Raw genomic sequence first — 21520 nt, 5'->3', positions numbered from 1 at the left:
GTGTCAAACTCAAGGCCCGTGGGCCGAATCTGGCCCGCCGGGGGGTCCAGTGCAACTTTGATATTGTGAAAATTACAGAAAGACATACATTGCGTTTCTACAAAAGTAGTTCTTATTCCTAAAAAGTCCACCGGGGGTCGCAGTCGTGAGTGAGCGCATGTGTTCGACCAGGGGGACCATGCCATTCACCAACGCAGTGCCGGTAGCAGTGTTGGGAAAGTTCACTTTCTACATGAACTAGTTCAATGTTCAGTTCACAAATTTTAAAATGAACTAATTCAGTTCATAGTTCAAACTTCAAAATATTTGAACTAAGTTCACAGTTCCAACTAGTTCAGTTCTTTTTTTCCATATGTTGCTGCAAGCTATTATTTTTCAAAATTATTGCCAAAGCCCATATAGAACCACAGACAGCAATTATTTTATCACTTTTAACACTGAAGCTATGCATCAGATTTCATCTTCATATCTAATTTTGAATCCTTATCCAACCAGGGTTTATATTAGCATTGAGGGGACAGTATTTCCCCATTGTTGCTTTAATGTTGCTGTCCATTCACTCCACACTAGCAGCAGCTGCAGCGTTCACTCCTACAGTACATTCTCAAACACATGCTGCTTGAATGGTCTTTTTTAAATAAGGAATAAAAACCCAACAGTAATCATTAAAAGTGCAAAGGTGTTTGCAAAGAAAGGTCAGATTCCTCCCATCCTCACCGACCTTGTCAGTGACTTCATAAAACTAAATTATTATACGCCGCCTCTTTGCTACACGCAGCTGTCGCATCCATGCCTTTCTTTTTTTTTTTGATGACGCATGCGCGGTGCAACACTGGAGGCTGGTGTTGCCAGATTGGGTGTTTTTTCCGCTACTTATTAAGGCGCATTTACGGTGTCTTTTCTATAGAAATCTGGCAGCCTATTGAACGATGTTAACCTGAAAGAACGTGCCGTTCATAGAGACCAGAATGAACGAGTTCATAGTAACGTTCATCGGGCATTAATACAGTACGGTCAGTTCACGTTCGCCCAAAATATGAACGAGTTCATGAACTATCGTTCAATGAACGCGTTCAGGCACAACACTGGCCGGTAGATCACCTGCCATTGAAAAAATAATAATAATCACATGGGGTAGTGTGGGAGAATTTAGGGAGGTTAAAGACCAGTCAAGCTGCTGCATTCTGGATGAGCTGAGAGACCTGCCAGGAGAGAGTTACAGTAGACAAGAGCCTGAATCGCTATCTTTCCCCCCTTCTGTGTGAGAAGGGGTCGTATACAGGTTTAGCAAGGCGGTGAGAGAAGCTAAACGACTGTACTCTGGGAGACTCCCAACATCAGTCCTCATCTAATGACTCTGCTTCAGTTTGGAGAGGCTTTAAACACCTCACAAACTACAAGCCGAAAACCCCCCATTGCATGAATGACCTCCGCCTGGCAGACGAGCTGAGTGAGTTCTACTGCAGATTTGAATGACAATGTCCAGACTCCAGGGTTCGAAATGACTTGGGACTCTTGGGGGGTCCCCTAAAATGTAACTATAAAAAATACTGAAGACTACCTTGCTACACTATATACTGCAGGCAAAATTATATTGACATATTTTGAAGGTGGGATAATGGTCTTGGGATGTTTTTCATGGTTTAGGCTAGTCCCAGTATTGTAGTGGTGTCTGGAAACCCTCTAATTCTGGAGCAACAAAGTTACAGCACCTTATATAAATCCCTGACATGACAAAGTGGATAACAGGTCATTCTTTCCTTGAAGGAAGTTAACTAAGTTACATAAATCCACCAGTTGTACTCATTATGGCAGCACCATGCACCTTCAAAGTACCATGAAATGATTAAATGTATTTAATATTTATGTATTTATTGCCTAATTTATTCATTTCACGATGTATTTCCAATACATATTTCATTTATTTAATTTTTAATAAAACGGCATTCCATAGTGAATCTCCATAGCTCACTGCGTAGAGCAGTGGGCTCGTTGGCTTTAGGATGTTTTGACCCACGGGGTTCGAATCCCGATCGTTCCGATCTTTTCAACTCCACCACCCCTCCCTCCCCCGACCCATCAGTAGCTCACACCTTTGGATTACCCTCCCCTCCCCTACCGTCCCTCTCTGTCCTGGAGAGAGACGTCAACCGGCTCTTTAAAAGACAGAACCCCCGTAGAGCAGCCGGTCCGGACTCAGTCTCCCCCCACACCCTGAAGCATTGTGCTGACCAGCTGTCTCCTGTGTTCACCGCCATCTTCAACACCTCCTTGGTGACAGGCCACGTTCCAGCCTGCTGCAAGGGCTCCACCATCAACCCTGTCCCCAGAAGCCCAGGATCACAGGACTGAATGACTACAGGCCGTCGCCCTAACCTCTGTAGTCATGAAGTCCATTGAACGGCTAGTCCTGTCCCACCTAAAGTCCCTCACCGACCTCCTCCTGGACCCTCTGCAGTTCGCCTACAAAACCAACAGGTTTGTAGACGATGCTGTCAACATGGCCCTCCACTTCATCCTCCAGCATCTGGACTCCCCAGGAACCTACGCCAGGATCCTGTCTGTGGACTTCAGCTCTGCCTTCAACACCATCATCCCGTCTCTGCTGCAGGACAAACTCTCTCAGCTGTACGTGCCCGACTCCACCTGCAAGTGGATCACTGACTTCCTGTCCGACAGGAATCAGCACGTGAAGCTGGGGAAACACGTCTCTGCCTCTCGGTCCGTCAGCACCGGTTCCCCCCAAGGCTGCGTTCTTTCCCCACTGCTCTTCTCCCTGTACACCAACATTTGCACCTGCAGTCACCAGTCCGTCAAGCTCCTGAAGTTTGCGGATGACACCACCCTCATTGGACTGATCTCTGGTGGGGATGAGTCCGCCTACAGGTGGGAGTCTGATCACCTGGTGACGTGGTGCAGCCAGAACAACCTGGAGGTCAACGCCCTGAAGACAGTGGAGATGGTCGTGGACTTCAGGAAGAACACAGTCCCACCTTCCCCCCTCACCCTGTGTGACTCACCCGTCACCACTGTGGATTCCTTCTGTTTCCTGGGCTCCATCATCACCCAGGACCTCAAGTCGAGCTGAACATCAGCTCCATCACCAAAAAGGCTCAGCAGAAGATCTTCTTCGTGAGGCAGCTGTAGAAATTCAACCTGCCAACGACGATGATGGTGCACTTCTACACGGCCATCATGGAGTCCATCCTCTGCTCCTCCATCACCGTGTGGTACGCTGCAGCCACAGCCAAGGACAGGGGCAGGCTGCAACGTGTCATCCGCTCTGCATAGAGGGTGATTGGCTGCAATCTGCCGTCTCTCCAGGACTTGTTCGCTTCCAGGACCTTGAAGCGGGCTAGAAAGATTGGAGAAGACCCCTCTCACCCCGGACATGAACTGTATGTGCCCCTTCCATCCAGGAGGCTGAGGTCCATCAGGACTAAGACCTCTCGCCACACTAACAGTTTCTTCCCTTCGGCAGTCGGGCTCATCAACAGAGCCCGGGGCCCCCTCTTGACTCACTCTCATGTACATTCACTTTGTCACTTTCACTTGTCACTTTCTGTTTAGCTGCTGCACCTTCTCTTTTATTTTTTTTGGAACGAATGGATGCATTCGTTTTTATTTTAATTGTATCTTACTAACCCATGGCTTTAGCATACTAACCCATAGCATATAGTTTATTACATTTTTATTTTATTTTTATCTTATTGCTGCACTACGTTGTCATTATTGTACTGTCTTCCGTCATGCACCAACCCAAAGTCAAATTCCAGGTATGTCTAACATATAATGGCAATACATTTTTCCTGATTCCTGATACTCCTGACGTTGTTGAGCGTGTTTCTACAGGAACGTATTGTCACTGTAATGTTGGGAGTCAGGAAGAGTTGGGTGTCAAGTGTCACACCGTGGTTCCTAACAGTCAAAGTTGGCGTTAACACAAAGTTGCCAAAGTCAACTTTCAGGTCCTGGGTAGGTGACCTGATACTTTGGCTCTCTTACAGCACGGCACGCCGGGGTAAGTCTCTTGTCAGGGCTGGTCTCACAACGCGCCCATTAAACGGCATGACAATGGCGAGCAGTATCCCTCTTGTACATCGAGAACTCTCAACAAGCTGTTTGACAGAAGAACTTTCACAGAGAAACTAGAGGTGAAACAACTGGGACCAGATCAGCCGATCCTCACGATCATGAGGGAAGCCAAGGCTTCTGTAGAGATGCTATACCTAGGATGTTTAGCTAGCTAGTTAGCTATGTGCTAGCGCCGTATATTAGCGCATCGCGCGCATGACGTCGCTGTGTTAAAGTTAAACATCACTATCCAGCAGAGGTGGGACAAAGTCATTGTTATGCAAGTCAGAGGAAAGTCTCAAGTCGTTGCCCTCGAGTCCCGAGTCAAGTCGAGTCAAAGATGAGGCAAGTCCCAAGTCGAGTCAAAAGTCAAAGCCAACAAGTCTCAAGTCGAGTCCAAAGTCTTACCATTTTAGTTTCGAGTCATTTCAAGTCCTCTTATTACAGAAAATCCCTTATAACCACATGTTTTATTTGAAACTACTCTTTAATCATATCAATGTTGTGTTAATATTCATTGCCTATTGTACACTAAGGTATACGATAATACATTTCCGTTTATGCAATATTAAGAATATTTTCACTGCTTCAGAAACCGAAGTCATATGCTTTAAAGCAAAGTGGGGACGGGGAACCCTGGGTGATGGTGCGCTGCCTCACAGACCTAGACTACGTAGGGAAGGGAAGGGTAATGGTGGATCGACTGTGACTGTGTTATAGTACTAACGGACGTTGACATAATGTTGGCGAGGATTTCCATCGGAGTCTGAATCCGGGTTAAAAAATCCCGATTTTTGTGAGCATGAACGAGCTGTCTCGTTGATACGGTAAAATGCTAGTGAGTTACGGTACATTCGATAAGGTGCTCAGCATTCGTTCAAAACTTACCTTTCTTTGTTCAACTTCAGGTGTCGAACAAAGTTGGACGTTGTGGCAGCTCCGTCTGTAATCTTCGACCCCCATGTTTTGCAAATAGCAACTCGTTTTTTGTTGAATACCTCGAAATTTTTAGAGCCAAACGAAACTATCTTCGGTATCATTTTTCCAACTGGCGCGTTGTTGCGCTTCATTGGTTGTCTTGCAATGTGCCTGTTTAGATGCTGTCGAATCAGAACCAGGTGGGACTGCAGTGATTGGATGTCGTGCAGGCAGCGCTCTCTGCATACAGGTGGCGCACATTTTTTTGACAGATGCAGATAAACAGAGCGGCGCGGCCGTGTGAAAATGTTTTCCCCCAGTTTTCATGGGAAGTCTTCTTGAGTCAAAAGGCTCGAGTCATCGATGTTAAAGTCCAAGTCGAGTTGCAAGTCTTTGTACGTTTTGTGGAGTCGAGTCTGAAGTCATCAAATTCATGACTCGAGTCTGACTCGAGTCCAAGTCACATGACTCGAGTCCACACCTCTGCTATCCAGCTGCGACGCACACAGGACGTGGATGAAAACAGGCACATTTTATCCAAAATAATTTATTGTGTGAAGTTTTGTGGGGCTTTATCATTTATTTTTTATTATTTTTATGTTTTCCTTTTTTTATCTATGGTAAAAAAGCTGATGAACTGAACAAGGAGTATCTGAGGTAGAAAATACCACAATTACGGGATCTTTTTCTAGATTTTGGTTTTGAGTATGACCCTCAACTGCGGATACCAAAACACACACACATCAAGATCCTTCTGCTTAGTGATGCGTAGCTGAGAGACATCTGAACAAACCAAAGACCCCAGATGCCTTAGCCGATATGTGTGAGGCATGGCCTCTGCCCTTGCGTCATGATGCACACACACACACACACACACACACACACACACACACACACACACACACACACACACACACACACACACACACACACACAGGCCCCAGCTGGAGGGGCTAGGAGGTGTTGACAGAGAACAGAGCCCTGCTGCACCACTGATTACATTCAGAAGCTTTTTATCTCTCTCTCTCGTTACCATCTTATACATCCTTTCTCAGTACTCAACAATTTTATTTATTTATTTTCTTTCTGATGTTTTCTTTTTCATAATCTTATATTCATTCTTAAACTCCTTTTAAAATTGCAACAACAAATTGATAGACACACAGCTACACAGAATGTATATGCAGCTGCTCCTCTTTTAGCAGTAATGATTCTCCTAAATACACCAGCTGCTTTTCAATTTGTGTGTGTGTGTGTGTGTGTGTGTATGGTTGAAGGTCCAGTCAGACCCAGGGTCAGACGGGCTGATTAATTACCCACCCCCCAACGCACGCACACTCGAAGCTAGTGTCAGTGTGTTGACAGAGTGAAGAGGCGGTCTTCATTCCCATCACAATCGGAGTGTAATTACTTTGCATTACTGCAGGTTTATCTCTAATCCACCGCAGAACGTCATCAACTATAGGTGTCTCGTTTAGACCACTATTACATGCTCTTACTATCTCACAGAATTATGACATTACACTTTTTATTAGCAACAGAATTGGTTCCAAATCAACCTGCAGGACACACTGTTTACTAATTGTATGCTCATTTGTGTCAAAAGCTGTTATTACTCTGTTACCTTCATTCATAAAGATATTTAAGCTCCAGTATTTGAAAAACTAAGAAAGAAAAGCTGTTTGAACTGGAAGCACTTCATTGCCCTTATATCCCGTAAACTGACAAAGCTGCTCTGATCAATCATGTAAATTCAATACTGGTTTGGGAATATTTCCGATCAAAATGACTGATACCAATGCTGCTGGTGTACATTTACAGAGGCAAAAAAATTGCGAAGTGGCTCTCACGGTACAGCACGCCTTGGTGAGTCTCTTGTCAGGGCTGGTCTCGCGACGCGCCCATTAAGCGACATGACAATGGCGAGCAGTATCCCTCCTGTACATCGAGAACTCTCAACAAGCTGTTGACAGAAGAACTTTCACGGAGAAACTAGAGGTGAAACAACTGGGCCCAGATCAGCCGAACCTCATGATCACGATGGATGCCGAGGCTTCTGTAGAGATGCTACACCTAGGATGTTTAACTAGCTAGTTAGCTATGTGCTAGCACCGTATATTAGCGCATTGCGCGCATCAAATTGACAGTCTGTCTAAAACAGGGGTATTTAACTAAAATGTAAAACTCCAGTTAGAGAAAATGTCTAGAAGCAAAGGTCTAGATGAGCATAATGTAACCATCTATTGTATTAACATCTGCATTTAATTCAATTCAATTAATTTTATTTCGTATAGCCCAAAATTGCAAATTACAAATTGGCCACAGAGGGCTTTATAGACTGTACACATGCAACATCCTCTGTCCCGAAACCCTCACATCCGAACAGGAAAAACTCCTCAAAAAACGAAAAAACCCTTCAATGGGGAAAAAAGGGAAGAAACCTTTGGCAGAACGTCAGAGGAGGGATCCCTCTCCCTCTGGGATGGACAGACTGCAATGGATGTCATGTGTACAGAATCAACAATGTAAAAGATGTACAATACATTCAATTCCTCTAACAGAAATGATACAAGTAATTGCAAGTAGCAGAAGTATACGGCAGGACCACTGCAGGGACAACCACCATCAGACAGAACCACCATCCACAGAGGCTTTTGTGGGGAGGGAGAGCAGAAAGATGTTGGTTTATGATGACAGTAATATGAATCATATTTAAAGTAATGATGATGGCAGCAGCAGGTGTCAGCAGTGCCATGCCAGGAGTCAGAACCAGGGTCCGCACAGAACTACGATCAACAGAGACCTGCTAGGCGAGAAAGCACAAAGAACTCCCAGAAAGAAGCTGAATTAGTGATGTACATTAATAAAACATGGATGATTGTGGAAGGAGAGAGTGAAAGTGAGTGTGAGAGTGAGAGAGGGGCTCGGTGTGTCCTAAGAAGTCCCCCGGCAGTCTAAGCCTACAGCAGCTTAACTAAGGGCTGGTCCAGGCTAACCTGAGCCAGCCCTAACTATAAGTGATATCAAAGAGGAACGTTTTAAGCTTTTATCTTAAATGAACTGACCGAGTTTGCCCCCCGGACTGAAAGTGGAAGCTGGTTCCACAAAAGAGGAGCTTGATAACTGAAGGCTCTGGCCCCCATCCTACTTTTTAAAACTCTAGAGATAAGACGGTGCCTCACCAGCAATTACATTACATTACACTTTTTATTAGCAAAAGAATTCAATTAAATTCATTAAATTAAATTAAAAAATGCAACAAAGATCTGAACGTACATATATGACTGGAAATACAAATAATGTTCTCATTACCAAAATTCTTTGAAAATGCATTTCAAAATAATTCAAAATGTCAAAATTTTGCATGTTCAAATCCAGTGCTTCAGTTCGCAAAATAAAAAAAGGGAGGAAAAGCCTGAATTTCCCCTTTTCTTACTGTAACTCATGTACACGACTTCATTTAAAAATAATGAATGTAAACAAAGTGAATTAAGTGTGTTTGGTAGTGCTAGACTACATATAGAACTGCCCCGTCAAGTTTGAAATCAAAACTGTTTTAGCTTTCGGTCAAGGTCGGCTTCTGGATCCGGATCTGCACAGCGGTCTGCCAGTTAGTGACCTCTGTGCTAAACTATAGGTGCAATTTATAACCTTAAGTATAAACTTTACTACTTAATCAAAATGCAGGTTTTACAAAACATAATTGGTTGAAGCCTCTATATTCAATGCAAAAGCTCAGAATATCAACTTGATTTAAAAAGGAAAATTATTTGGCCTGTTTCTCTGCATAATATTGATGTGCTGTGTTTAAGGTCTCTTCAATTATTTTGTATAATCCCCAAATCACAAATCATAATGGTAAGTAGTAAGCAGAATAATACAGCGGCAGTATTCAATCTAGTAGGTCCGTGACTACTACCCCCAACTCTCTGATTGTTCGTTCGCGATGACTGCATAAAAAAAAAACACCATATTTTTTTCTTACTTGTGTGTTCAAATAGTTTGTTTTGTTTCTTCTTCTGATGTAGACTGGCGGGATGTAGAACTGATGCGGGACATTGAGGCTACAACAGGGGAAAACCTGGGATCCGACAGGGTTGGTAAAAAGGGGAAAGGGAGGAAGAAGAAGTATCCCAACCTCAGCGACCTGAAGCACAGCGCCAAAACGGCCCGCTCCAGGCTGGAGAAAAAAGTTCTCAACAAGTACGTCGACAGCAGCAGCATCCTCTAAAAGCTCACACTCTATGTATTTTTACTTGCAGTGCAATAATTTAATAATAAAAAGGCATAACTTACCAAAGCATACAGTACAAGTCAAAAGTTTGAACACATCTTCTCATTGAATTGAATGAGACGATGTGTCCAGAGGGTTAATGTATTTGCATTGTTAGTGTTTTTCCACCAGAGTTGGCACTGCAGTTTTCAGAGCATAGGATGCAATGTATCCTCAGCAAAAGATGTTGCCTTCAGTGATTGATCAGATTTAGTTTTCTTCAATCTCTAAAATGTATCTTCCCATTTCCTGTTTCTACTCATCTACCCATTCTGTTCTTCTTTCCAGGAGCAGCATGCGCAGAATAGCTGACGTGATGGCTAAATCTGACCAGCGAAAACATGACAAGTTCTCCAACCAATTTAACTATGCTCTCCAGTGACCTTCATCCAGCTGCTGAACACTGCTGTTCCTTCTTTTCAACTTTTGAATGGAAGGAACGATTTTTTATATAAAATCAATATTATTAATATACAATACATTTTTGAACACTATGATTTCACTGTTGTTTGATGAGCCAGACATCAAGGACAAATGAACATTCATATTCCTGAGTGTGTCTGCTTCCTCTTTTGACCATGTGACAATTGATCTTATCAAAGAAAAATAAAGGAGAAATGTACATATGCTGAATCTAAGGGAACAAACAGATGTGGTACCTGGTGTGGTTAGGCACTGCTGTTTGAAAGCTAGAAAAATACAAAGAAAGTCACTTGACAACTTAAGGTTGATTAAACGTTATCACTGCCAGTAGTCTCATTGAGCCACTTCAATTAATTTTATTTTGTATAGCCCAAAATCGCAAATTACTAATTTGCCTCAGAGGGCTTTACAGTCCGTACACATGCAACATCCTCTGTTCCAAAACCCTCACATCAGCACAGGAAAAACCCTTCGAGGGGGAAAACCACCATCAGATAGAACCACCATCCACAGAGGCTTCTGTGGGGAGGGAGAGCAGAAAGATGTTGGTTTATGATGACAGTACACTCAAGCATTACGTAAGAGAACAATAACAAATTGCGGGAGTAAAAAGGGACTAATAACCAAAATATAAATCAAATCTCAAAATTGATATTCACTCAGTAAAAGAAAGGAATTGAAGGTTTGAGTTTGATCGCTGGCTATGTTTCCAGCCAGCACTGCAGAATGCAGAAAGAAATCACAAAAATGTCTTAAAGTATAACGGTTTATTAACTTCCAATAATACTAATCAGATCAATACCATTTGAAATCAACAAAAGCTACTATACGATATCCAACCAACAAATAAAAACATTCATGCGTGTGGAGGGTGAGGTGAGAGCTCAGGATGGGAGCTAGTTGAAAGCTAAACTACTGACCTCATGGCAGAGGTATTGGTAGCAGGCAGTGTTTGTACACCACTTGTGTTTCTCACATAGTTAAACCTCTGGAGGTAACTGTGGCGGGACAGGTGTATTGGTTAGTATATTAGATAGTGTCTTCAACCTTGCAAGTCAATTCAGCAAGAAAATTTGCAGAGGGGGAGCTCACAGTCCACAGCAGGGGGACATCTGTGGTGTCTCTGGCTTAACCAATCAGATCTCAGGGCTGTATCATCAAGAGAGAGAAATCACACCTTGGTGTGAAGGCATAGTGGTTTTTCTGCACTGTTATTCAATCATTTTTTATTGCATATGTGAAGATGTATGAACTGAATACTATGGAAGTTTGGTGTATGAAGGAAAAAATAGTATTCTTAATATAAAATAACCTGGATATTCTGTATCGCATACAGCTAGTGCACCAACATGTCTAAAAGTTTGATAATTTGTAAATTCTGTTCTTACTGTCTTACTACTAGTGCTACTAACGAACCGCTGTGTGGGAACAGAGAAAAGTGATAAATTACTGCCAAAGTAACCATTATTACAGCATTAGGAATGTTTTTTGAAAAATGAAGGCAATGTTGAAATTACATAAACTTTCCCTTTATATTCAAGTCATCAGGGATCCTCCAGTTCTAATTGTAACCAATCAAATGGAAGTCAATGAGAACATAATTCTACTTCTCTCTTGATATATGTATGGTTTCAATCTCTAGTTTTGTCCCAGATTTTTGACCCCTTTGTCTTTACAGTCCATGTAATTCAGTTTGGCTGTGTAGCAACAAAGCCGAAACGCCTTCTGCAGCAGCACACTACTGTCCTGCAGGCTTCTTCTTCCCCTTATTCCGTACATTATTTTACGCACTAGTCATCTAAGAGCATTGCCAAGACATGTGTCATAATATATTGAAACATGTGGCAATCGTGTGCTTTGCTTTTTTCCGAGACTAAACCCCAAAGATCGCAATTCACTGAGCAAAAGTTCTCCATTGACTTGAATGTAGTTTTGGCGTGAATTGAGCTAAATAAACCCAAACTGCGGCCGTAGTGCCTCACCATACTTTAACGTAGAAAGATTATTTGAAGTTCTTAAAGTCATACTTAATTCACTGTACAAGTCTCAGAAGAATTTGGCTTTGCTTTTGACTAATTGGTGTATTGGGCAACCTAGGGTGAGGGATGTCTTCACCGAGTGGAGAGAAACTTTAGAATCTTCAGAAAATATTTCTATTTAGTCCGCATTTCCGCTATTATTATTGTTTATGCATCCTTAATCAGAACAATGGAAATTTGGGAATACAACAGACTTACGCATTAGTGAAAGTGGCCTATCCCTGAGAAAACACATTCAGTAAGAGTTTGAACTCAGGACCCTCCTGCTGTGAGGAGAAAAGGACACTATGTTGTCATGTACAATTACAATGAGATAACAAAGCTAGTTTTTCAGTTTAATCGTCATTATTTTAATATTAAAGGACAATATCATGTTGAGCTGAGGATTCAGTACCTCCAAGAATTTTATGGAAAATGTTCATGAATTCAATAAATAACAGAAATGAAAACAATCACAGCTGAAGTTACATACTACTGACAATAGATCAAGCCATTCCTTAAGTCATAAATAAACATTAAATATTCATACAGACTTTTTTAAACAAATAAATCAACTATTACATAGTTTAAAACAGCATTCAGAATAAGGAGATGGATCATAAATTCATATACAGTTTCTGGCAGATATTCACATTCTATCAAAATAATCCATTGAAATGAAAGCCTTCAAATGGTAGTAGAAAGGGAAGCAGAGCTGAACACTCACAGTCTGTCTGCTTAAACGCTTCAGTCACCATGGCCTGAGCGTGTTTCTGTGGATGAGTCTACAAGTGTGTGCTGTAGAAGGCCGGTGCAGCGTAGCTCTGTGTTCCCAGCATAAAGGGGGACAGGACGTGGCTTGCGGTGAGGAAAGGCAGCTGGACCAGGCTGCCGGTGGGAGGGTGATGGTGGCTGGCATAGCCAGCATGCATGGCCAGGTGCCCACCAATCGGAGGGGACGGGCTAAGGGGACTGAGGCTTCCCAGACCTCCCCCTCCCCCCCCCACACCTCCTGCTCCTCCTGTTCCGGTGGGGGCGGAGGTGTCTGCTCCAGGGTTCTGTTTCTTCCACTTGGTCCGACGATTCTGGAACCAAATCTTGACCTGGGTCTCAGTGAGGGAGAGCGATAGGGCCAGGTTGAGCCGCTCACAAACTGACAAGTAACGTGTTGACTTGAACTTGTTCTCCAGCGCCACCAGCTGCTCGTAGGTGAAGGCAGTCCGGGCCCTACGGGGCTTTCCTGACTTGGAGTCTGAGCCAGAGCGCTTCCTCTTGGGTTTGCCCTGCGTGCCCTGTGCACCATTGGCCTGGACATCGGTGATCTGGCCTGTTGGGCTTCCCCTGGGGCTCTTGTTGTCTCTGCCAGGGTCCTGGTGGGTATTCTGGCCCAGATCTCTGTCTCTGTTACTGGGCTGGGCTGGGCTGCTCTCCTCACTGCTGTAAGGCCCGTCTGGAGCATCTGAATCTGGGGTCCCGGATCTGTGGTAGTCATCCTGATCTTGGTTTCTGTATACAAAGACTTCTTCTGGAAATACACACAAAACGGAGATAATGTAAAAATTAGTGTCAATATGAAGTAAGAATAATCAGATTTACATGTGTGTGTGAGTGTGTGTGCATTGCTGCCCTTTCTCCAATGATAGCCGCAAAAAACTACTGAACAAACTGCCGTTTGTGACACGCAAGTTGAGTTAGACATTTTCTTCCCAAACCCATGGCTGACAGGTTTGTATCGTAAGATGTTGACAGAACCACTAACCTGCTCCAAGTTTGTATTGTGTCACACTAGTATTGTAAACACAGCTATGCACTATGTAAGTATAATATCTAGTGAAATAATGACAACATTAAATCCAAACTAGGAAACAAGGGCCATCCTAATGATAAGGCCTATATCATTTCAGTTTATTTCAAGCTTTAGCGGTTTTTATTACCACATAAATCAGATTACCATTTGATTATTATTATTACCACCATAAATCTGTTTGAATTAGTGATCCGGGGACCTTGAGGGTTCCCCAGGTTCCCCAAGGCGCCATAAGGTTCTTCTGTTTGCTAGTTGGTAATCCAGCCTTGCCTTGTGTATAATATTTGGAAAATGTATATTGCGATAAGACTTATGATTAAAATATTATGGTTAATTGAAAAAAAAAGACAATACGAAACAACAACAAAAATGTGACCAACGAGCAGCCAAATTAAAGATCACTTAAGCTGATAATCACTTTATGACTAATTAGATCATTTAAACTTTTAAAATAGTCCCAGAGTAATTAATCACACAGTATGTCCAAGTAAGTGAAAATTTCTTCAACACTACTATGTCAGCATTCACACATTCACATGTGATTCATACACTGATGACAGGAGCTACCATGCAAAGTGCCTCCAACCCATCAGGAATATCATAACACTAGCTGCAGCTAAAATGCATGCCCTTATCATTTCAATTTTTTATTATTTTTTGGTAATTTACTAAACAAATTCCAATCACTGGAAATGTGAATATGAAGTTAAGTAAACATATGCAGGGCCCTTGATGATCTTGTCTAGCTCACATGTCTAGAAGGATATGTCTATTGTGGAACATAATAAGTGCAACATAGTAACCAAAGCCTTCCTCATTGAATCTGTGACTTTGATAATTATTCTTCTATTACCAAAAATGCATTTGTTGAAAATCCATTGTGAGCATGTGTCATTATTAGGATAACAATACATTGACACACACATACACATACTTTAATACAATAACACAATCGAAAAGAATATGTATACAATTTCAAACATTGTAGTTAGTTTACTGGAATGCAAAACATTTAAATGTATTTTTAGATGAAAGAAGTCAAGATTAACCACCTACAAATTTTAATATTTTCCATCAAGAAATAATAATAAAAGTCATATGAGGTTCCAGGCTAATAAGGAAATGGAAATTATGTTTGTTTCAGATGTTTGTTTAGTTTAAAACGAATGTTTTCTTTAATCATACCTGATTAGTCCATTCTTTATATTTGCCTCTTAATTATCTAATAGCTCTCCAGGCTATCCTCAACAAATAAATTGGTCTACTATTAAGTCAAACATTCTGTTATTTAATATTTGTTATAGATATTATTATAGATATAATTGGAGTGATTATGAATCATGAACTCTAGAAAATCATGTATTTGATTTTCGGTATGTCTACAATAATACAGGTTTAAATAGTCAACAATATGTAATATATAAGGTTCTTTATAATACTATTACTGAAAAATACATTCACATTGAAAAAAAACCCTACATGTGTTTGATGGAGTTATTTGTCACAAAGTCTTACTTATGTAATGTAATTATCAAATGGGCCTACTGGATATTTTTTAACAATAGAATGAAATTGGAAAACGTGATGACTACTTTGAACATGAAAATATAGATTTTTCTTCTAAACGTTTTGCAGTATTTTTTGCACCGGAAAGAATACTTTAGTATGATTATTTCAGATCACGTTGGAAAGGTAAAGCTTTTGTAACCCGTTTTAATCTTTGAATTCAAGGGCTAATAACTTTAATACAATACATGGGAAAAGCCCTAATACTGATATGTTACTGTACTGTTCGTATGTTTTAATAACCAAAACTCTTCAAAAGGGTCAAATATATTGAGGTATTACGATTGAAACAAACATATACAAAACGTGTATTAAATATTTTAAGCATGTAAGTCGTCCATAGATTCCGTGAGCCATTTGGACTTGATGGATTTGATGTGATCAGCTTCCTAAAACAAGCCACAACTGGAGCGTGCGCGGAACCCAACGGCGCGGCTCGCCCGGTAGTCCGCAGTTTGGTTGGCATTTATGGAAAGGGGATTGCGTCTCCATGTTTTATCGGGCCAAACCAACCAATGAGATATTAGTGCAATATTTCGATGTGGAATTGTATTATTAGTTGAATCAATGAGGATAAAATCAAATAACATATTTTGTATGCGGGCTTAGGGGCTTATTTGCGCGGGTTTGTGTCCGAGCCATTATCGTTAACTTTGGACTTGGACTGTTCGGAAAACCTTCCGATAAACAAATACGCATATTGGCTGACACTGATGAATTGCCAAATGGATTATTTCGTCAAAGCAGTCGTCACGCAGAACATTAAATAATCATAATATGTACCGATAAATAAAAAGGTGAATTGGGTTAACAAAGGCTACACAAAAATATAACGTCGAAAGAAAGAAAGAAATGCATGAAAAAAGTCCACTTGATTTAGTGAACTTTGAAACAGATTTGACCCACAATTAAAATGAAAGTAAATACTGACTAAAGGTGGTTAAATAAACCAACAGACAGACAGATTAATGGAATTATTTTTGTTTGATGTTTTCTTTGTTTGGAAGAAAAAAGAAAAGAGCATTATTTAAATGAAAAACACACCACATTAAGGAGGCTGGCTTTAAAGGTTAATTCCATGTGAACTCAAGACTCACTGCTCGGGTATTCCTCCGCACCGTAGCAGCCTTTGCCGGGCTCCAGGCTGGGCTCGCGCTCTCCAGATGTTCCTTTCCGATTCTCCACCCCGTACGCGCTCAGCTCGCGATCACCTCGGTGGCTCGCGAGCTGCTGCTGTCGTCGGCTGCTCGTGAACTTGTTGGGGTCCAGAATGTCCAGTACGGAGAAAGAGGTGGTCCGGTGCCCGACAGGGCCCTGGATAATAACACATGGGAATTATTTATTCACAGTAGAAATAACATTTAATAGCTCCATGTTTTTTTGTGTTTGTATTTATTCTCGGCCCAAAACATGTGATCGCGCAGTGAATTTGTAACATTTCAAGATGTACGTTTTAAGGTTATTTCAAATTGAGTTATGTTAATAATTTGTAACACTTTCAAGAAGGATTTCAATCATATCAAATATATTAATACGTATTATATATATATATATATATATATATATATAGTACAAGTTAAAAGTAATAACTAATAAATATTCTTGAAATACGGTTATTACATTAATATCATATGTGTAATGAACGGTTATTGAAACCAGACGAATAAGAACAGTACATCGCAGCTGAACTGTGTTTATTGATTTTATACTCGTCTGGTGTGTATGGATAAATGTAAGGCAACCTATATTCTTATCATTTCGGATGAGAAACGTTTTTTTATTTTATTTAATGCCAGCGTTAATTTATTTATGATTTCCATAAAATGCCCACTAATTATATAATCAGTTTGACCGACAGTACCAGTCAATGTTTGGACACTATTTCTCATTCAATTTAATTAGAGAATGTGTCCAGACTTTTGACTGATATGTGCGAACTGGTATACAGATTTTTTCACCTAACTTGTATCTTTAAGATTTATTTAGATCCCAAAAGGTGTTCAACATAGGCAGATACAAGATGGTGATGGCCTAGGGCTTTCCACTGCACTACATCCTGGTTCTTATCATTCATGACGACATGAATAATCCCATATATAATATTATAATTCGTTTTTTGAATAATCCGAGGTAGCATGCAGGTAGGACCCAGGGGCCTATTAGCATCTGATAACAAGAATAATGAAAGAAATCCTCTATTTAAAGTACGGAAGAGATTCCCCAAACCTGCATTGTAATTTACCTCTAGGACATGTAATCTAGTCACAATGTGAAGGATTTCCCGAGAACTTTTAAAATTTAACATTTTATAAAGCAATGGCTTGTGTAATTTTCCATTATTTGAAAAAGCCCTATATAAATTCCAAATATCATGTCGTTTAAATGCTGGAGTTCCGACTAAATTACATAATTCGAGAGAACACAGTACAATACGAAACAAGTCCATTTCACGATACGTTTTCTATGGAAACGCATTTGATAGTAAGATGTAGCTGTGGTTTATTAGTGTTGTTTCCAGTCACATTGTTCATTTCAACACTAATTAAGCACCCCGTCCCCGTCCCCGCACTTAAAAAAGGTCTAGACAACGCTATGATATAAAAGAAAGTTGTGTCCCTGGCATCTACCTGCTGTGGCGGAGCTAACACTGGGTTAGTCGGTAGGGGTTCTAAGTTGTTCTCCACGGCCTGAGAATCTCGGCTTCCCGCCACCGCGTTGGAGAAGAGCCGCATCTCCCCGGCAGCACCGCCGTCCAGCATGTCTACGCTGTCCGGGCCCACCACGGTCTGGACCCCGTCACCACCGGGAGACTGTACTGGTCTGTCCCGACTCATCACGGGCTGGACGGTGTCCACCCCTGGCCCTGCTACGGCTCTTTCCCGGCTTATCACAGTCTGGACCCCGTCTGCCCCGGGCCCCGACACCGCTCTGTCCCGGTTCATCACTTTAATCTCCGTGTCCCATATATTAGGAATCCAATCTAATATAAAATAGTGGTAAAAAACCCCAGATCAAACCGTTTAAAGGGCCGTGGCTATTGTTTTGCTGTGAAGAGAATACGTTCACCCCACGGCCCGGCTCGTGAGTCCCATCCAGATCCAAAGTGAGATGATTTGTTCGGCCCCTTTTCTTATCCGCAGGTCAGACTCTTTAACCGGATCCCGTCAAACTTTTAACTTCATCTCTGACTTCTTCTCAGCGCATCCTTTTCTTCATCACACACAACGTCTCCGGTGGTCTAATGTCCTCCGGTCCTGTATGGCGCCGGTCTCCCGCCTTGTCACTGACACACATGAACAAGCGACCGACGTCCCGACCTCCAGCCTCGCCCACTCTGTCTGGTCACCGGAAAGTGCTGAAGGCTGGACGGACACTGGTCTACCTCTCCAACTCTGTGTCTCTCCCTATTAGCTAAACCTCCTCTCCCCCTCCCTCGCGCCATCTGAACCCCTCTCTCTCCTCTAGCACGTGCAGCTCTCGCCGTCTTTTCGGGCTTTTAGCGGCCCCCTCGAGGACACGCTATTAGACACCAGCATGTATCTGTGTGCGTTAGCGCGCAGGAGTCCATCTCCTTCCTTATGCACGCATTCATATTCATGAGTTGTATTTGATTTACTTATTGTCAATACGAGTTGTAATTGACTATAAATGAATCCCACTTCTTTTATCTTGGGGCTGTGCGCGTGTTCCATCTTCCTCCTTCGCGATCTGAACACGAGGAGAACCATAGAGCATTCTTATTTTTGCTTATACACACAGAAGTAACATGTTAGCATTTATAAGCTTGTCCGATGTAGCCGGTGCAGGTTTTCAGGTAGTCACTGCAGTCAGTCAGAAGTTCTGACGATAGCATTAGTGTATATAGTGTATTACTATACTGCAAGGTTAACTGGCGTGCACCGTAATTAATGTGTGGCAGATGTGTAATGTGTCGCCTCCCTCAGCTTTACTTGTACATCCACATGAAAGGAGCACTTATCTTTAATGCAGATTTCCGGGCAAGGCCTCTCCTCAAGACTCAATTACGGCCTGAATAAAGCCCGGTAATGTCCCCGCTGCAGTGAAATATTGATTCCTAATCCTTGGCAGTCATTACTATGCCAGAAAATAATAGACCACAGAATTGGATTTTGATTTAACACACAACGTGTTTATTCTAATGCTAGGGACTTAATATTCCATTGACTCTAATGTTCAGCTAGCAGAAGAGGGGATAGTGATGTAGGCTCCAATGGCACACTTTCCATATTTTTGTGTAAGAAATTAGAAAAAGAAAGAGAGGTGATGGGAAATCTTTCCTGTCCTCCTCCCTCCCCAAATACACGAGGTCAGCTCCATGTAATTGCCTTGCTCAATGATCCTTAGGAGGAAGAAATTAAAAGTTAAGAAAAATAATGACGGAAACAATGAGACATGATTAGCCAATCAGAGACTTAAACCCATTGCAGCGGGCCTGTGATCTACTTCCTGCTTCCAACTGGCGGCTTTATTGCTTTATTTTAAAAGCAGTCAACCAGGTTTTTAAAATATTACGGCAGCTCACTCACCTTGGTAGAAATTTGCATTTTATCTAAGAGGGAAGAAAAGTACAAAGCATCGCAAACACACACTGCAAAAGGAACATTAAACATATAGAAGAGGTGTAAAGAAGCAAAAAAATCATGTATTATTTTTTCAGAAATGCATCATGCTACAGCATGATACTAGTAAAAACAATACTCATATACTGCGCTAATTAAAATAAGTATTGCCAATAAGTTAAAAATACTAATGAATAAATACTTTAGTATAATAAGTTAATAATATAAACACCAGGAATATCAAAACGAACTGTTATGAATTGGACATCAACATCTGTAGTAAAATGACATAATTTATTTCCGTGTGTGTTTGTATAAAACATTAAGACAGAAACATACACACACGTTATACATTTCTGTCGGAATGTTGTAAGGGGAAAAGCCATTTTGGTTCCCACAGTGTGTGAGAGATGACACTGTGGTAATATTCTCCCTCCTACAAGTCAGCATCTGTATGTGTGTGTGTGTGTGCATGTGTTTGATTGAGCCAGTGTGTGTCATGTGTATGTAATCATTCTAATGAAGGTTAACGAGCTCAGCCCAGCCTCCTCTTTATTAAATTAATCTCAGACAGTAATGAATCCTAATTACTATAATTAGCAGCTTGAGCTGCCTGGTCTCACACTAGCGGCTGGTCAGGCTGAGGAAATGTTTCCAAGGCTTCAACCTTTATGTCCTCATCCCTTTGCCATTTCCACTGTCTCTGTCTCTTCTGGATTTGGACATATATAATTTCCACAATGAACATTAAAACAGTGTTGTTGAATGTCCACGACTGATATGATGTACTATTTTCCTTATTGCATAATGATCAATTTTTCATAGGATGGATTATTGGTATTGGTATTCCATGGTCTAATCTAGACTAAAAAAACAACTAAAAGATGCATAATGTGTAGATGCAGTATTGCATATTGCGTGTCTGTGTTTTGTGCATGTTCCTGTGTGTGTGAGCATATATATATTAATCTTTGCTTATTAATGCAGCATAATAGAATCCTGCCAGCCAGCGTCATTGCGCAGAGCAGTCACAATAATCGTCCTTTGGAAAACCTTATATAACAACTACATCCATCCATCCATCCATTCATCTTCAAACCGCTTATCTTGCACACAGGGTCGAGAGGGGGGGGGAGGGGGGGGGGGGGGGGGGCTGGTGTATACAACAGCTACAGCTGAATTATAATTGTCTGACAATTTGAGTGAGTCTTGTGTGTATAGGCTTGTCAATAAATAGTCAAAGGAAACACTTTTAGATTTCTTCTTCCTAAATATTGACACAAAATTCCTACCAACAAAACAAATATCTGTGCTAAACCTTTGGCCTTTGAAGTTCTTATCAGTAAGGCTTTTTTAATTGTTTAACATATAGTTCAAACAATTCACCCATCCAAGTCTCAACCCTTGTCTCCCTCTGGTTTTCATCTGTCCCTTCTGGTTTTCATCATCCCTTCTGTTTTTCTATTTAGTGTCTTTTCAAGGTTCTATATTTTTGATTAGCTGTCTTCCTCCTCTCACCTTTCACCATTTCAGGAGTAATAGCCCCTCATCGTCTTCTAACACACGCACACACATACACACACACACACACACACACACACACACACACACACACACACACACACAGACACACACTAACAATTTGACACCCAGATAACATCTGACCCGAAGAATTAATTAAATATGATAGCTGATTAAAAATAGCATAACTAATAGTGTAATATCTCAAGCTGTCGTCTTTAATAGTCAACATTGTGTGTGTGTGTCTTATCTGCTGCAGACAGACGCTCTCGCTATTGATTCCTGTTCATTTCAGTTGTCAAGCAGACTACTCAGCTCATCTGAAATCATTAAACTGTAC

At 41.4% G+C, this 21520-nt stretch overlaps 2 protein-coding genes across 9 annotated transcripts in view; one reads left to right on the top strand and one right to left on the bottom strand.

Annotated features, from left to right (window-relative positions):
- uvssa (UV-stimulated scaffold protein A) overlaps window positions 1–11228 on the top strand; it is a 54500-nt gene extending 43272 nt beyond the window's left edge. For all 8 annotated transcript variants that reach the window (XM_037461338.2, XM_037461337.2, XM_062560706.1 and 5 more), the window contains 2 exons: window positions 9021–9195; window positions 9554–11228. In XM_037461338.2, coding sequence (XP_037317235.2) covers window positions 9021–9195; window positions 9554–9647 — 269 coding nt within the window. In that variant the 3' untranslated portion in view covers window positions 9648–11228. The remainder of the gene's footprint in view (window positions 1–9020; window positions 9196–9553) is intronic.
- Window positions 11229–12228: 1000 nt separating this feature from the next.
- On the bottom strand, window positions 12229–18530 carry nkx1.2lb (NK1 transcription factor related 2-like,b). Its single transcript, XM_037461365.2, has 3 exons — window positions 17707–18530; window positions 16177–16393; window positions 12229–13231 (listed from the first exon to the last, which is right to left on the bottom strand). The coding sequence occupies exons 1-3, from the start codon at window positions 18019–18021 to the stop codon at window positions 12492–12494; spliced, it is 1272 nt and encodes a 423-aa protein (XP_037317262.1). The 5' UTR covers window positions 18022–18530; the 3' UTR covers window positions 12229–12491.
- Window positions 18531–21520: the final 2990 nt, after the last annotated feature.

Source organism: Pungitius pungitius, chromosome 2, assembly GCF_949316345.1.
Source record: "Pungitius pungitius chromosome 2, fPunPun2.1, whole genome shotgun sequence".
NCBI lineage: Eukaryota > Metazoa > Chordata > Actinopteri > Perciformes > Gasterosteidae > Pungitius > Pungitius pungitius.
This window is presented reverse-complemented; position numbering and strand designations above follow the sequence as displayed.

Excerpts from the sequence above, each read along its gene's own strand:
- nkx1.2lb (XM_037461365.2), bottom strand. The coding sequence starts at position 18,021 with ATGAACCGGGACAGAGCGGTGTCGGGGCCCGGGGCAGACGGGGTCCAG. Across the intron at positions 16,394-17,706 it reads TGTTAGCTCCGCCACAGCAG|GGCCCTGTCGGGCACCGGAC; the intron begins GTAGATGCCAGG and ends GTTATTATCCAG. Across the intron at positions 13,232-16,176 it reads TGCGGAGGAATACCCGAGCA|AAGAAGTCTTTGTATACAGA; the intron begins GTGAGTCTTGAG and ends GTGTATTTCCAG.